The 17,739-nt window shown below is 41.5% G+C and overlaps 1 protein-coding gene across 1 annotated transcript in view; it reads left to right on the plus strand.

The window, feature by feature from the left end:
* CDC5L (cell division cycle 5 like) overlaps positions 1–17,739 on the plus strand; it is a 65,357-nt gene that overhangs the window by 19,033 nt on the left and 28,585 nt on the right. Inside the window, exons 6-8 of the mRNA XM_050786922.1 lie at positions 4,396–4,614; positions 6,919–7,063; positions 9,022–9,210. Of these exons, the coding sequence (XP_050642879.1) occupies positions 4,396–4,614; positions 6,919–7,063; positions 9,022–9,210 (553 nt within the window). The remainder of the gene's footprint in view (positions 1–4,395; positions 4,615–6,918; positions 7,064–9,021; positions 9,211–17,739) is intronic.

Genomic DNA, 17,739 nt, shown 5'->3' on the forward strand with positions numbered 1-17,739 from the left:
TTTGGCTCTGAGGGGCTAAAGGCAAACTGAAGAAAGCATCTTTTAAATCTAAAACGGTGTACCATTGATGTTTAGGGTTTAGGGTACTCAGGAGGGTATATGGGTTAGGCACAGTTGGATGTATATCCACAACCCTCTTATTGATTTCTCTTAAGTCTTGTACAGGTCTGTATTCTCCACTATTAGGTTTTCGTACCGGCAACAATGGAGTATTCCAGGGTGAGTGACATGAGTGGAGGACCCCTTGGTCAAGGAGCCGGCGGATATGCGGGGCAATTCCTTTCTTGGCCTCTAGGGGCATCAGGTATTGGCGTACCCGCACGGGGTCTGCCCCAAGTTTAAGTTCAACAAATAAAGCAGGACGGTGTTTTGCTAGTCTTAAGCCCCCCGTTTCCGCCCAAGCTTCTGGATATTGCTGGAGCCAGGTTGCTATGTCCTGGTCAGGGGCCGTTTGCTCCTGGTGGAGCCGGCATTCATCTTCTAGGGTTATAGTCAGGACGGACACGGGTTGATTGTGGGAGTTTGTCACGACAGGCCCCTCAGGGAGGAAATGGATCTGTGCTCCCATTTTAGTTAGCAGGTCTCTCCCTAATAGGGGACAGGGGCTCTCAGGGATAACCAAGAAAGAATGGGTTACATTCTTGGCTCCGAGGTTTACTGTTCTTTGTGTTGTCCATGGGTATTTCTTAACTCCTGTGGCCCCTTGTACCCACGAGGACCTGGAGGATAATTTTCCATTAGTTTTAACTAAGACTGAGTGCTGTGCGCCCGTATCGACCAAGAACTGGACCAGGGACCCCTCCACTTGCAAAGTTACCCTAGGTTCGGGGAGGGGATCCGAACCCCGTCTTCTCTAGTCTTCATCTTGAGTGACTAGTACGGGTGTAGACCTAGGGGGTCCCTGTCCTTGTTGTTTCTTTTTGGGGCAGTCTCTTACCCAGTGGCCAGCCTCCTTGCAGTAGGCACATTGGTCTTTTCTCAGATTATCATGCCTGGGGGGCCGCCTGGGTTGGGTGTACTCTGGCTGTAGATGCTCTTTCTGTACCACTGCTGCCAGGACCTTGGTCATTTTTTCAGTGGCCTTAAATTGCCTTTCCTCTGGAGTATCTCTGTTATTGTAAACCCGCTGGGCTATCTGAAGGAGGTCTTGGATCCGCTTTCCTTCTAAGTCTTCTAATTTTTGGAGTTTTCTTTTAATATCTGGGGCTGCCTGATTTACAAAAGACATTACAACAGCTGCCTGACTTCCTGGAGCCTCTGGATCTATGGGGGTGTACTGTCTAAAAGCTTCCATTAATTTTTCTAAGTAGGTGGTTGGGCTCTCTGTCTTTTCTTGCAGAATAGAATATACTTTAGCCAAATTAGTGGGCTTGTGAGCAGCTGCCCGGAGACCTGCCATTAGAGTCTGGCGATAAAGGCATAGCCGTCCCCTACCTTCTGCCGTGTTGTAGTCCCACGCCGGCCTGGTCAGAGGAAAGGTCGCGTTTATGAGGTCGGGGTTGGCAGTCGGTTGACCATCGTCCCCCGGGACCAGCTTTCTAGCTTCTACCTGTATTCTCTCTCGCTCCTCCGTGGTAAACAAGATTCGGAGGAGCTGCTGACAATCATCCCAAGTGGGCTGGTGGGTGAACATGACACTATCCAGTAAAGCCAGTAAATCTTTGGGGTTGTCTGAAAACTGAGCACTCTGAGTTTTCCAGTTATACAGATCACTGTTGGAGAATGGCCAGTACTGGAGCCTGGGGATTCCTGTGTCATCTGGGGGTCCTATTTCCCGGAGGGGTAAAGCCACCCTGGAGTCAGGCGGCTGGGGGGGGCTAGTCCGCGAAGTGCACCCTCGCGTCCGCCCCGCCGGCCCCTCAAAGTTACTTTCCCTTTCAGCAGGCCCGTGAGTGCCGGCCGCCTCCCCTCCGCCTGCTCTCTCCCGCTATTTCATTCGCACGCGCTCTCTTTCTCTCTGTCATCCCGTGTCCTTTCTCCTTCACACTCAGTCTCTTTTTCTTTCTGTCTCTCTCTCTGACTCTCCACATCTGCCGTTTCCTCCCCTTTCTCTTTCCGATTTCCCTTCTCACTTTCTCTGTCTCTTCCTGTAAAGGAATGTGGGTTAGAATCCCTATAGAGGAAATCTGATCTGACTTATTAATGATAGCTAGTCGCAGGCGTGCCTCGGCAGCCCGGAGACCGGGGCCGGGAGCGCGGCGCCGGAAGCCGGGAGCCCGGGGACCGGGGCCGGGAGCGCGGCGCCGGAAGCCGGGAGCCCGGGGCCCGGGGCCGGGAGCGCCGCGCCGGAAGCCGGGGACCCGGGGCCCGGGGCCGGGAGCGCGGCGCCGGAAGCCGGGAGCCCGGGGACCGGGGCCGGGAGCGCCGCGCCGGAAGCCGGGAGCCCGGGGACCGGGGCCGGGAGCGTGGCGCCGGAAGCCGGGGACCGGGGCCGGGAGCACGGCGCCGGAAGCCGGGAGCCCGGGGACCGGGGCAATTCAGACCGCAAGCGCGCACCCGGGGACCGGGGCAATTCAGACCGCAAGCGCGCACCCGGGGACCGGGGCAATTCAGACCGCAAGCACGCACCCGGGGACCGGGGCAATTCAGACCGCAAGCGTGCACCCGGGAACCGGGGTCAGAGTCAGCTGTTGCCCGGATCGCGAACGCGCTCCGGCAACTCAGATCGCAATTTAAATCAGAAGAGAGCCAGGGGACGTCTCCCACCGGTCTCCACTGGCCGTCCTATAGCGCGTCCGCCAGGACTGTGCCAGCCTCAGTTTCAGACCTCGCGAGTCACAGATTCAGATTCAGAACAGACACACAGACACAGACAGACAAACGGAGACGAGCCAGCTCACCTATCAGTAGATCGATCTTAACAGGTCCGTTGACCAGGGGTCTGGTGGGCTTGGGGAATCCCGGACGAGCCCCCAGATGTTATGCCCAGACCGTTTGTTCCCCAAAGAAGACCACCAGAGTCCAGAGTCAAAGCCAAGCGGCAAGGATCTTTACTACAAGTTCGAACCTGGTCCCTCCTTTACACAGTATACAAGAGGGCCCCGATCAATGCGAGCGTTTGCTTTTTATAGCCCGAAAGTTGCAGGGGAACAAAGAAATTCTTTTGGCTCCCGCGCTTTCAGTAACCTTGAACGGCTGTCTCCTTATCGGAGACTTTCCAGGTGGTGTTTGTACTGGGCTCAGGGAGTTTTGAGCCTGGGGGCTGAGGAATGTGCCCAGCTCCTTTCAATTACAGTTATAGCAACATAGGAAGATTAAAAAAAGTAAAAATTAAATGGAATTCCACTCTCCAATGACTATCGTTATTAATATTTTGGTGGACGTGCTTTGATAGATACGCATACAGTTCTTACGTGTTGCTCTGTAACATGTAAACTTTCTAACATTTTTTACACAGTGGTATGTCCTGGGCCTCTTTCCATGTCAGAGTAGATTTATAGCCTTTTAAAAGTTTATGTAAATGTCTGTATAATATCTTATAAATTCATTTAATTTCTTACTGATAGATGTTTAGATTGTATCCAGCTATTCACTATTATAAACAGTGCTTAGTGAACAGCCTTGTAGTTAAGTCCTTGCTCATGGTCTAAATTATTTCCCTAGGCTAAAGGCTAAGGAGTGAAATTGCTGCTCAAAAAATATGAAAATCTTTAGGCTGTGAATGTGTATTTCTAACTTCTCTTTGGGAAAAGATGCACCAATATACTTTTTCATTACCAGTGAAGCAGACTGTCCATTTTTTGCAGCCTTGCCATTAAAACAAAAAACTGAATGGTATTAATTAGATATGCAGAAATGGTACTTGTTAATTTAATTTGTGATTCTTTAATTGTTAAGTAAAACTTTCGTCATTTTAGCTGCCTGCATTGTTTACTTTGTGAACTGTTTCCTTTTGCTCTTTTTACACCCTTTGAGTGCATTTAAAAAAGAAAAAAACTTTGCTTAGACTCTTTAATCATCATGCTAGTTGCAAATATTTTTTCCTAGTATTTGCCTTTTAATTTCATTTATAAATTTTCATAGTGCTACAATTAGAAGTTTTGTATCTCAAAGCTATTCAGTGTGCAGATGAGTGGACTAAAAGGAAAAAAAAAAGCTGTTGATTTTTTTCTTTTGCCATTTATTTAATTTATATTTGCTAAGTACATTTCCATCCAGAAATAAGATATATATTTACTTGTAGTTCCTTTTGGTTTTTCTTTTTGCCTTATTGTGTGCATGTGTGTGTGCACCTTTAAATTAAAACTAGGATTTGTTTTGGTGAATGATGTGAGGTAAGGATTTAAATAAATATTTCTTCCCTAAATAAATAGATAGTTTTTTTTTAACTGTATGGGATAATTTGTCCCTGCCACATGGCGGATGATTTTCAAAGTGATTTTGCATTCTTTTCAGACGTCTTGCTGCCCTCCAAAAAAGAAGAGAACTTCGAGCAGCTGGCATAGAAATTCAGAAGAAAAGAAAAAGGAAGAGAGGAGTTGATTATAATGCTGAAATCCCATTTGAAAAAAAGCCTGCCCTTGGTTTTTATGATACTTCCGAGGAAAACTACCAAGCTCTTGACGCAGATTTCAGGAAATTAAGACAACAGGATCTTGATGGGGAGCTAAGATCGTAAGTTGCCTTTCTGATTTTGGAAATGGAAAGGAATAGTAGGAGGAGTCTTATGAAGGGCGAAGTATTATCCTTGTCAGAGCCAGATTTTTATTATTTATTTAAAATTCTTTTAAAATTAATTTTTTTTTTGAGACAGGGTCTTGCTGTGTTGTCCAGGCTGGAGTACAGTGGTACAAACATGACTTACTGAAGACTTGACCTCCTGGGCTCAAGCAATCCTCCCACCTCAGCCTCTTGAGTAGCTAGGCCTTCAGGTGCACACCACCACACCTAGATAATTTTTTTTTTTTATTTTGTAGGGTGGGATCTCCTTTTATTGTCCAGACTGGTCTCAAACTCCTGGGCTCAAGCGATCCTCCTTAAAGTGTTGGGATTATAGGCATCAGTTACTGTGCCTGGTCTAGATTTTTATTAGTACAATGTGGCCTACATATGGTTTTATTTATTTAATGGATTCATCTTTCTGAGAAAATCAGGGACTCTGGCTATCATGTTTTTAGCACAGAATGCTGTTTATGGCTCTTAAGTTGAAGTGCGTGACTCTTAATTGATTGTTTACTCTTTGAATCACATCTTAACTTTTAGGTACTTTTATGAATAGGTTAGTTTCACTGGTGGCTGGAATCTGTCAAAATTGAGTCTGGTTTTTTTAGTCTTTAAAAAAATTTGTTTTTTTTTAAGACAAGGCCTCACTCTATCACCCAGGCTAGAGTACAGTGACATGATCACAGCTCACTGTATCTTCCACCTCCCAGGCTCAAGTGATCCTTCCACCTCAACCTCCCAAGTAGCTGGGACTACAGATGTGTGCCACCATGACTGGCTAATTTTTTATTTTTTGTAGAGAGGTGGGTCTTGCCATATTATCCATGCTGGCCTTAAACTCCTAGGCTCAAACTGTCCTCCCTTTGCCTCTCTCACAAAGTGTTGGGATTACAGGCGTGAGTCACCACGCCCGGCCCTTTTAGTCTTTTCTAGTGAAAAATTTTGTTTTTATTAAGATGAAATTAAAAGAAAAAACTACTGATCCTTTCACTTGATGGGATAGATACACTTTTATAAAATCTTTATGTTTTAGAAGATAGCAGATTTTCCCTATTTCTTGAGAATTTTAGTTTCTTTAAATCTCATATCTGAATATTGTAGGGAAAGTATTTTATGGTTGTCAAGGATTTTTAAAAGTTTTCTGCTCTGTTGACCTTTAATTTCTGTTGATATGAATTGTTACAAAACAACAGCTATCGGCCATTGTAAAATAGGATTTTCTTAGATGTGCTCCATTGTATTTATTCCTCAAATTAGGACTTTGCTTTAGGTAGGCTGTACAAATAAAGAGACGGAACAGGAAAACTATTGATTTGGAAGGAGTACTAAGTGGGGGAGGCAAGAAAGACGCAGAAGGGGAGGAGGTATTCCTGGAGCTTTGAAAGACTGCTTCGAGCCTGTCTTTAGGCTTCTTAATCATGTTTAGATGTTGCTTGTCAGTATTAAAACAGCCTTTTTAAAAAACTTGTGAATTTTAAGAATCATGACAATTTAGTAAGTTTTAAAGGGAAATTTAAATACTATATTTTAATATTATTTCTTTCATACACATTGTCCTTTTTACATACTTGTCATACTTTTTCCTATGTGCACACACATTTTCATTGAATGTTCATAATATAGGAATAGTTTTTCTTTTGACATTATGTGGAATGTTTTGCTTATCACAGTCTTCATACTTATATGTTTTAATATTTAGTACTTCAATTACTTAGGGTATGTTATTAATAATTTTATTGCTATTCTGAGTTTGCTTTTATCTTGAATATAGTAAGTAATGGTGTAGGGGACCACTTAATGCATATTGTTTTTGCCTTTTTTTAGTTCTTTTCTTTTGTTTTCTTTTTTTTTTTTGAGATGGAGTCTTTCTCTATCGCCCAGGCTGGAGTATAGTGGCAGGATCTCAGCTCACTGCAACCTCCACCTCCCAGGTTTTAGTGATTCCCCTGCCTCAGCCTCCGAGTAGCTGGGATTACAGGCACACGCCACTACGCCTGGCTAATTTTTGTATTTTTAGTAGAGACGAGATTTCGCCACGTTGGCCTGGCTGGTCTTGCACTCCTGACCTCAGGTAATCCACCCACCTTGGCCTCCCAAAGTGTTGGGATTACAGGCGTGAGCCCCTGCACCCGGCTTTTTTAGTTATTTTCTTAGAAATGAGGTTGTTTGTTCAAAGGGTATGAGTATTTGTATGAATTTTAATGTTTTTGCCTGTATGTAACTTACAAATGTCTTTTCTACCTTGATCCATGACAGTGAAAAAGAAGGAAGAGATAGAAAAAAAGACAAACAGCATTTGAAAAGGAAAAAAGAATCTGATTTACCATCAGCTATTCTTCAAACTAGTGGTGTTTCTGAATTCACTAAAAAGAGAAGCAAACTAGTACTTCCTGCCCCTCAGGTAATCTGATAAAAGCAAATTTTTCACTATGTGAATTTATATGCTTATATCATTTATTCAGCAAATGTTTGAAGGCCTGTGTGCCAGGTTTGTGCTGGATGCTCTTAAGAAATTCACAGTTTAATGGGTAAGACACACATAAAAACAAGTAATTGTGGGCTGGCTGCGGTGGCTCACGCCTGTTATTTTAGCACTTTGGGAGACCAGGATGGGCAGATAACCTGAGGTCAGGAGTTCAAGACAACAGGAGTTCCTGCCCAGTGTGGTGAAACCCTGTCTCTACTGAAAATACAAAAATTAGCTGGGCGTGGTGGCACACACCTGTAATCCCAGCTACTCAGGAGGCTGAGGCGGGAGAATCACTGGAACCCTGGAGGTGGAGGTCGCAGTGAGCCAAGATCGTGCCTCCGCACTCCAGCCTGGGTGACAGAGTGAGACTCTGTCTAAAAAAAAAAAAAAAAAAGAAAAAGAAAAACCCACAAGTAATTGTGATATAGTATGATAAGATAGCTTCAGCTTCTCTGTATAAATTATTGTATCAGGTCTTAAACTGCTCATATGATGGTTTGGTAAGTAATCGTCAGCTCTTAACATTTTGTCAACAGGTTAGGATTTTAGGCTTCTTTTTTGTAGCTGACAAGGGTAAAGGTGTGGTTTGGCTTTGTGGACTTTAAGCTACCTTCTCCCAGGGAATGTTTTATTGTGTTTTGCTTGTCTTTTTTGAGACAACAGTTACGAAAATCAATGTGGGAGTTGTGGAGAAAAGATACAAACATTCTTTCATTCAGCTTGTTACAGGCTGTTTTCTTTTTACTTATTCTAGTTGATCAGAAACATGGGACCTTAGAGTAACCTTTTTTTTTTTTTAATGAGACTGAGTCTCGCTCTGTCGCCAGGTTGGAGTACAGTGGCGCCATCTAGGCTCACTGCAACCTCTGCCTTCCGGGTTCGAGTGATTCTCCTGCCTCAGTCTTCTAAGTAGCTGGGACTACAGGCGTGTGCCACCATGCCCAGCTAATTTTTGTGTTTTTAGTAGAGACAGGGTTTCACCATATTGGCCAGGATGGTCTCGATTTCTTGACCTCATGATCTACTCGCCTCGGCCTCCCAAAGTGCTGGGATTACAGGTGTGAGCCACTGTGCCTAGCTAACCTTCTTTTTTTTCTGTTTTGAGTAGTACAGCTTTGTAGAATTGGACAGATTTAATGGTGCAGAAGAAAGGACTTAGGAGACCAGAAGAACTCTTTCCCCCTGTGAGCACATTGGCTGCATCAACACAAGATTCTTGGGCATAAACTAATTTTGTCGTATCCTGACATTCCTAGTGGGGATATTTATTAAATTGAAATTTTGTCTTTAATTTTTTTCTTAGTACACCTTAGGATATTTATTTTGGTAAAATTACTAACACAACACCTTTAGATTTTCTTAGGGATCTTGTGGCTCACTGGAGTATTTCTGTGTGATATTTTAATTGGTTTTCAGTCTTCCTCCTCCAATTTTGTATAAATACTGCTATTTTACATTCTTGGTACATTGATACGTTGATTTGAAAGAATTTCAGTATAGAGATACAGCCTTTGTAGCTTGATTTTATATCAAATGTGAATTTTCCCCTCACATTCTGTAAGGAAGACTTTCTAAAGCTATATTATGGAAACTTTCAAAGCCACAAAAAAGATGAGTACTACCGAGAACCCCTGATACTAATCACACAGCTTTAGCAATTCGTTTTTCTGGAATGTGGAAATTTAAAGATGTGTCAGCTCTCAGTTAAAATAGGGTTTTTTTTTTTTTTTTTTTAAAAGACAGTTTTGCTGTGTTGCCCAGGTTGGTCCCGAACTCCTGGGCTCAAACAGTTTGCCCTCCTCGGCCTCCCAGAGTGTTGGGATTACAAGTGTGAGCCACTGTGCCCGGCCTCAGTTAAAATGTTGCTTACTATAATTGTGTCCTTTTAGATTTCAGATGCAGAACTCCAGGAAGTTGTAAAAGTAGGCCAAGCGAGTGAAATTGCACGTCAAACTGCCGAGGAATCTGGCATAACAAACTCTGCTTCCAGTACACTTTTGTCTGAGTACAATGTCACCAACAACAGCATTGCTCTTAGAACACCACGAACGCCAGCTTCCCAGGACAGAATTCTGCAGGTAAGGTGTCACGTAGTAGAATGAGCCTTTTACTTTGTTTATTGTCCTTAGAAGTATCATGCAGGAGAACTAAGTGGTTTGGTTGTGTTTCTTTTAGTGTAAATGGTTTGAAACTGAGTCCTGAATGCATAGATCTTGCAACATTTCTGTAGTAGAGAAGCTAAATAGATTCAGCAATAAGTTTTATTTTCTCATTTATTGATTTGTAACTTTTTGAAGCCAACCCTTTTACCTTCATTAGTCTTTTGTACCTGTTAGTAAAGCATAGTTTTGTAAAATTTCACATTGCCTACCAATCCTAGGAAGAAAGAAATACTTCCTTGCATTTCTGTACTTAGCTTCGCATAGTGTGCCTGCAATTCTGCTTTCTTCCCTCTCTCTAACACATGGGGTAGACACAGCTTTATGTGTTCCCAGGGTATCTGTATACCAGAGAATATCCAAACCTACAAAACATAGTTGGGTCTTTTGGTACTCTTACATCTCATTTCCTCGTCTCTGATAGTCAGGAATATAATTTTAAGGTTTTGATTCAAGGCAAACGGTTGTGTAAGGCTTAGCAAGAAAAACAGTTGTGCCCCTCATCTGTAGAGGTACTTGTTACAACCCTTTGTTTTACTTTCACCGTTTAAGATCTTTGTTACTCGTTGACCATTTTCAGTTTTGGGCATTATCTGTTGTTTTTCCATATATAATTTGACATTTGGCTTTCACACCCTCTGTGTCCGTCATGCATACGTTTTCTGTTCCCCTATTGTCTGTTATAATTTGGTTAGCTTTATATTCTTGGTTTATCTTATGACTCTTGTAAATCCTATTCATTGCTAAACCATGAATTACCTTATAATTTGTGTAAGTTATACAAATATGTAATACTCTTACATATAGTATGTAATCTATAGCATACCATTTTGCTTTGCAGTATAGTATTTTGTTTTTCTTGGAGTTAATACTTGTTTTATTCAGTTGCTAAGTTTTTTGACTAAGCCCTAATTCAACTCTAGACTACCCTGGCTGTGTCCGTTTTCTCTAACCTGTACTGACTTCAGATATTCTTATCTCTTTGAAGAAGTCTTTCTTAGAACTTCCGAATGTTCTTGCCTGGAGTGATTTTTCTTCAGGGCTTGTTTATGGCTTGTTCTTTTGATTTCCCTTCACTGTCACCCTAGAGAGTCCCTTGGATCACGTCTTTTCGGGCTCCCATGCCTTTGGCTGTCTTGGTTTACTCCCTTGTTCAATGAAGATTATCATTCAGTAGCTTTCAGAGAAAGGGTTCATAGGAGGTAGATTTTTTTTTATTAGTTTTTTTCATTGATAAGGAAAAATTGTATCTATGGTGTACAGTATGATGTTTTGATATATATATACCTTATGGAATGGCTAAGTCAAGCTGTTTAACATGTACATTACTTTACGTATTTATCATTTTTTTGTGGTAAGAACACTTAAAATCTACCCTTAGCAATGTTCAAATGTACAGTATACTGTTATTCACTATAATTACTGCAATGTATAATCTCTTGAACTTATTTCTCCTCTCTTACTGAAATTTTGTGTCCTTTGACAGACATCTCCCTGGTTCCCTCATCCCTCAGCCTCTAGTAACCACCATTTTACTCTTTTTCTGTGAGTTTGACTTTTTTAGATCCAAAATAAGTAACATTTGTTACAAATAAGTAAAATTTGTCTTTCTGTATCTGGCTTATTTCACGTAATGTAACGTCCTTCAGTTTCATGCATCTTGTCACAAATGACAGGATTTCTTTTTTAAGGCTGAAAAGTATTTTATTGTGTTTATATACAACATATTTTTTAATTCATTTTTCCATTGATGGACCCTTAGGTTGTTTGCAGAGGTAGAATTTTTCAAGATCTTGCGTATCTGTCAATTACTAATCTACCCTCTTGATTGATAGTATAACTGGGTATAGAATCCCATATTGCAGTGGTTTTTGTTCACAGTGTTGAAGGTAGTGCTGCAGGGTCTTCTGGCTTCCACTGTTGCTCTTGAGACCTCCCATACTGTTCAGTTTGTTAAAAGGAAACCTAGTTTTTTCTTTTCTGGAAACTTATATTATCTTACATGATTTATGATGCATGTTTCTTGGTGTAGGTCTTTTTCAACCACTGTGGATATTTTTATTCCGGAGACTCCTGGCCTTCAATTTTGTAAAATTATTTTGAATTAAAATTTTTTTCTCCCTTTTGTTGATCTCTTTATGAACCTCCAAGTTTTCTATTAATTCCTCTGCAGTTTTCTATCTTACTGATTTTGATTTATTTGTAGGAGGTTTTCTCAATTTTTTCTTTATTTGGTTTTTAATTTACTATCATATATGTAATGTTTAAGTGCTTTTTAAAATTTTGTTTGGTATTTTTTTTTTTTACCATCTCTTATTTCATGAGTATCTTATGTCTCTGAGGCTGTTAATGATGGTTTTGTTTTTACAAGTTTTCTTTTCCTTGCATAGTTTCTAAGTTTTTTGTTTTGTTTCCTTTCTGTCTTTCCTGATGGATATTTCCTCAAATGTCTGGTGCTCTTTGCCTGTGTCTGGAAGTGGGTGGGGGGCAATCACAAGCTGATTGGAAACTCTCTGGGTGTGGGTAGGGCTCTTTGACTCTTGGCTTCCCTGGAGACAGATATGGCTGGGATGTTTCATTGGGGAAATTCTTGATGTCAGTGTTAGTCCTTTTGGGTCAGTGTTAGTTCTTTTTGCTTAGGTTAGATTCCTCAGAGAAGTAATTTCCAGTCTCCTATCTACAGGGTATAAAGTTGGCCAGCCTCTGGGGAAAAAGTTGGGGAAAAAGGCTGGATGTCTCCAATCTAAAATAAAAACTTCTGCTTCATTTCTCTATTTTCACAGTGATAATTTTGCTCTTAACTCTTGGTATTCTCTGGTTTAGAAATCTTTTTTGTACTGTCTTCAGAGAGTAAAGCCCCTCTGTCTTTTGTAAATCCTGAGAGACAGAGAGAGGGGAGGGGTGTATGTGTGAGACTAAAAATCTCATAGATGTTGTTTTTTATTATCACTCTCCCTTTTCTTCTCTTTTTATATTGTTTCATGAAAGTTTACGAATTTATGGCACACTAGTTATTAACCAGCTCAAGGCTTTGAGGAGGTCTGAACATACGGTTTCTCAAGTAAATAAGTAAAATATCTAGCATATCAGAAGCTTTAAAAACGATAATGTGATCTTGCATTTATTTCCTTGGACTCTGAACACAAGTAAGGAATGTGTTCTCGGGTGTTCAAGGCCAGGTAAAGTGTCAGATAAGCCTGTTCAGGCAGGCTGGGAAAGTTTAGAAAACCTAACCACTCACAGAGGAAACATGGAGGGAACTAAACAATCCAGAATACAGACAGGAATCCACTTAAATGATATAGACCTGTTAATAACAGGGGGCAATAATGGCTATAGATATTGTAAGAATCCCACTAGCCATCTCCTCCTGGTGGCCCTGAAGTGATGGAGATGCTTCTGATAGAGGCTCTGTCAGTGTTACGTGGCTTAGTATTGCTTGTGCGTGTGTAGCACTTATCCAGCCCTTTCATTAAAATACAGAGCGTGCTTTCCTGGTTCTGTCGCTTTATCCACGCCTCAGCCTTTCAGATGTCTCCACTTCTCTGACAGATAGGAATAACCTGTTCCCCATTTTTTTTTTTTTGAGACGGGGTCTCACTCGCATCTCCCAGGCTGGAGTGCAGTGGCACAATCATGGCCACTGTGCCCAGCCAGTTTTTTTACTTCTAGTAGAGACAGGGTTTCGGCATATTGCCCCAGGCTGGTCTCGAATTCCTGGGTTTAAGTGATTTGCCCGCCTTGGCCTCTCAGAATGCTGGGATTACAGGCATGAGACACTGCACCTGACCCCTACTTTTTTCAGTGGTGCTGTTTGAAGAAGTTTGCAAGTGTGATTATTCACACTTGAAATTAAAAAAAATACATAGTTTTTTAAATTTTGGGAAAAAATTACATTTTACAGTAATATAAGGGACATTTAATGGAACTCCTTTCATGGTTTTTAAAGTTTTATTGAGATATCATTCTTACAGAATTCACCCATTTTTACTGTATTTATCGAGTTGTATAGCCATCACCACAGTCAATTTTAGAATAATTTTATCATCCAGAAAAAAAACCCCTACCCATTCCCCATTCCCCTCAAACCTGCCAAGTTTTTAGGCACCCATTAATCTACTTTGTATCTCTATAGAGTTCCCTATTCTGCACATATATGTAAATGAAATCATATAATATGTGATGTTTTGTGACTGGCTTTTTTCACTTTGCATAATATCGTCAGGGTTCATCCATGTTGTAGCTTGTATCAGTACTACATTCCTTTTTGTCGTTGCGTAATGTTCCATTGTATGAATATACCATGTTTTGTTTATCCACTTGTCAGCTGGTGGACAGTTGGGTTGTTTCTACCTTTAGACTGTTAGGAATAATGCTTTGAACAGATGCTTGTGTGGACATGTTTTTTTCCTTTCTCTTGCGTATATACCTAGGAGTGGAATTGCTGGGTCCTGTGGTAACTATGTTTAACTTTATGAGGAGCTGCCAGACTGTTTTCCAAAGTCGCTGCACCATTTTATTTATTTATTTTTGAGACATGGTCTTGCTTTGTTGCCCAGGCTGGAGTGCAGTGGTACAATCATGGCTCACTGCAACCTTGACCTCCTGGGCTCAAGCGATCCTCCCAACCTGGCCTCCCGAGTAGCTGGTACTACAGGCATGCACCACAAGGCCCAATTAATTTTCTAATTTTTTGTAGAGATGGGCGTCTCACTGTGTTGCCCAGGCTGGTCTTGAACTCCTGACCTCAAGAACCTCAAGTGATCCTTCTGTGCCTCAGCCTCCCAAAACGGTGGGATTACAGGCATAAGCCACCGTGCCTAGCCCGTTGTACATTTTTATTAGGAATGTATAAGGGTTCTGATTGTTTACATCCTCACCAACACTTGTTTTCTGTCTTTTTGATTATAGCTTTCTTGTAATCAAACAGATCCTAGTTGTGAAGTGGTATCTTGTGTTTTTGATTTGCATTTCCCTAATAGCTAATGACATTTCGTGTGCTTATTGGTCATTTTTATATCTTTGTTGTTGTTATTGAGACAGGGTCTCACTCTGTCACACAGGCTGGAGTGCAGTGGCGCTATTGTGGCTCACTGCAGACTCAACTTCTCAGGTTCAAGCAGCCCTCCCACCACAGCCTCTCAAGTAGCTGGGGCTACAGGTGTGCATCACTATGCCTGGCTAATTTTTTATTTTTGTAGAGATGGAATCTCACTATGTTGTCCAGGCTAGTCTTGAAGACCTGGGTTCAAGCGATCCTCCCACCTTGGCCTCCCAAAACGTTGGGATTACAGGTGTGAGCCACTGTGCCTGGCCTGGCTTGTGTGTGTGTGTGTGTGTGTGTGTGTGTGTGTGTATATCTATTTTTTTTTTAGAAATGGCTATTCATATTCTTTACCCATTTTTAAATTGGGTTATCTTTTTTTTTAATTAAAAAAATTTTTTTGTAGCAACAAGGTCTTGCTTGTGTTGCCTAGGCTAGTTTTGAATTCCTGGCTTCAAGATTCTCCCACTTGAGCCTCCCAAAGTGCTAGAATTATATACGTGAACCATTGCACCTGACTGGGTTTTTAATAATGTAAGAGTTCTTTGTATATTCTGGATATAAGTACCTTATCTGATATAACTTGCAGATGTTTCCTCTCATTTTGTAGGTTGTGTTTTCACTTTCTTGATGTTCTCGTTTGCAGTACAGAAGGTTTAAATTTTCATGAGGTATAGTTTAGCTGTCTTTTTCTTTTTTGCTTATGCATTTAATCTTACCCAAGAAATTCTTTCCAACCCTGGGTCATGAAGAGTTACTCCCATGCTTTTTCTTCGGATTTTATAGTTTTAGTGCTTACGTTCAGGTCTGTGATCCATTTTGAGTTAGTTTTTGTATGTACTATTAGGTATGGCTCTACCTTCATTCTTGGGCATGTGGATATCCAGTTTTCCTAACACAATTTGTTAAGACTGTTCTTTTCCCATTGTATGGTCTTATGAGCAGTCCTTAAAAAAGTCAATTGACCATTAATGTAAGAGTTTATTTCTGGACTCTCAATTCTGTCTCACCGATCTGTTATCTATCCTGTGCCAGTACCACACTGTCTTAATTCCTGTAGCCTTGTAGTATCCTTCTGTGTTTTTAATACAGGCTTTTTAACTGATTGTTAAAGAATATTGAAGTAATGAGTGAATGTTAACTGAAAGAGTAGTAGTTATTTTGAAAAAGCACAAAACAGGTTTAGAACCTGAGCCATATACAGTAAGTTTGGGGCTTGTAACTTTGGATTCCTCTTCTAAAAGATGTGGGGGAACTTATATATTTGTTGGAATTAGGGTTAGCTGTAACAGAAAACCTCTAACAGTGGCCTAAATAGAATAGAGATTTATTTCTGTTTCATGTTCTAAATGTTGAGAGATAAATCAAACGGGCTTGTGTGGCACTCCCTGGTGTCAGGGACCTGGGCACCTGCTTTTTTGTCCTCCCGCATGTCAGGTTTCTCTTCTTAGTTTCTCCTTGTGGCAGGTACAGTCGCTGCAGGGCCAGCCATCATGTTTGCATATAGCCTGTAAGAAGGAGGAAAAAGGGCACACCCTTTCCCTTCTTAAGAACACATCTCTTGTACACATCATTCTGTCTGTCTTGCTGACCAGAACGTAGACACACATGTCCTAGCTACTGGGACATGGGATATTTGTTCTGGGTAGCCAGGTGCCGGTTAAGAATTGAGGCTTCTGTTACTATGGAGGAAGAGAATGGGTGCTTGGTGACAAGGAGATGTCTCTGCCACAGTAAAATAAATATCTACTAGTGAAAATGATTATGATTGGTTGAAGCCCTTTGGAACCTCTAAGATGAACTGACAGAAGTTGAGATTTAGTCTAGTCTGTGACATATTTTTATGTAAAATTTTGATAAATTTAGTTTTCACTTTGTGAGCTTTTATTGGTTCAGTGTCTCTGTTCTATGTGTGATAAAGGTGGTACCTCTGGCTGCTGTTGTGTGTAGCTAGGGATAAGAGGAATTTTGCTTCTCTCTGTTGGCCTCCTCTGATCTAGTCTAGGATACATCAGTCAAGATTTAATTAAGGAAACAGAACCACTATGAAAATCATGGAATAAGGAATTTGTTAGAGGAATTAGTCCCATATACAGTTATGAGAAAAGCAGGGCATTAAAGGTCTGAAAAGGAGCATTAAAGATTGGAGAAAGGTCACCAGCCCTGGTGTGGGGTGAGTCCTAGCTTATAGGGAAATCTGGAGGCTAGGCATGGAAGTCTGGAGGGTTGTTGGCTCTTTATCACTACTGTTTCTGTGAGTTTGAAGCAGAAGTCTGGTCACCAGGGCTGCCTATAAAGGAGGAGAATTGGATATATGGAGCAGTGGGGTGCAAGGACACACTGAAACTCGCCAGCTCCTCTGCAAGTCTGTCACTACCTCTAACCAATGACGGCCATCAGAGCATAGTGGTTGCTACTTCACCTCTGTCACCTCTGCTTCTCCTTCTGCCTCTACCTCTGTTTTACTTTTGATGAACTCTAACTCGGTACCAAGAGGGAAGAGGATTCTGGGAAACATCCCAGTGTAACCAGGTCGACACAGGATAATTCACCACATAGGAGATAGCTCTCAGATGCCCCGGCATTTTACTGGACCAAACTCCCCCACTCCTTAGCCACACCATTTTTGGGAGTGTTGCCTATTTGTAATTTTGGCACATATGATATGTCACATGTCACCCACTCTTCCAGGAATATATACTTTTGCCATTTGATTCTTATTTCTTCTCTTTCCTGTGCAGAAGTTCTAAGCCTACATATGTTTCTTTCTAGTAAATGCTTTATATTTGGAATAGCAAAAAGGACACACACAGGGCCTTTGATAATGTAAAATTCAAGGTTTTTTTTTTTCATGAGTGAAGATATACAGAATAACGGAATTAAGTCTTGCTCTGGTTATTTTCATTTTGCCTTGAAATTTAGTGGTTTAGTGCATTTTACTATGCTTATGACTTCTGTGAGTCAGGGATTCAGACAGGGCACAGAAGGAGTGGTTCGTCTGTGCTCCGTGATGTCTAGGGCCTTAGTAAGGAGGACTCAGCAGTTCTGTGTGATTTGATGGAGAGGGGATAGAGTCATTTGGAGGTGTTGTCTTTCCATGTCTGGTGGTTGATGCTGGCTGTTGGTTGGGTGGGTCCTCAGCTGGGAATGTGGAGTGAATCTGCATGTGGTCTTTCCATGTGGCTTGGGCTTTCTCATAGTGTGGTGGTCTCAGAACAGTTGAACTTCTCACATGGTGTCTCAGGGCTCCAGTGTGAATGTGGTGGGAAGCTGCGTAATTTTTTCTAAACTAACCTTGGAGGTCAAGCATTGTCACTTTTGTTGTATTCTGTTGGTTACAGGTGAATCACAAGCCCACCTAGATTTATGGGGAGGGAATATAGACCCAACCTCTTGATGGAAGG

This window comes from Macaca thibetana, chromosome 4 (assembly GCF_024542745.1).
Source record: "Macaca thibetana thibetana isolate TM-01 chromosome 4, ASM2454274v1, whole genome shotgun sequence".
Lineage (NCBI taxonomy): Eukaryota > Metazoa > Chordata > Mammalia > Primates > Cercopithecidae > Macaca > Macaca thibetana.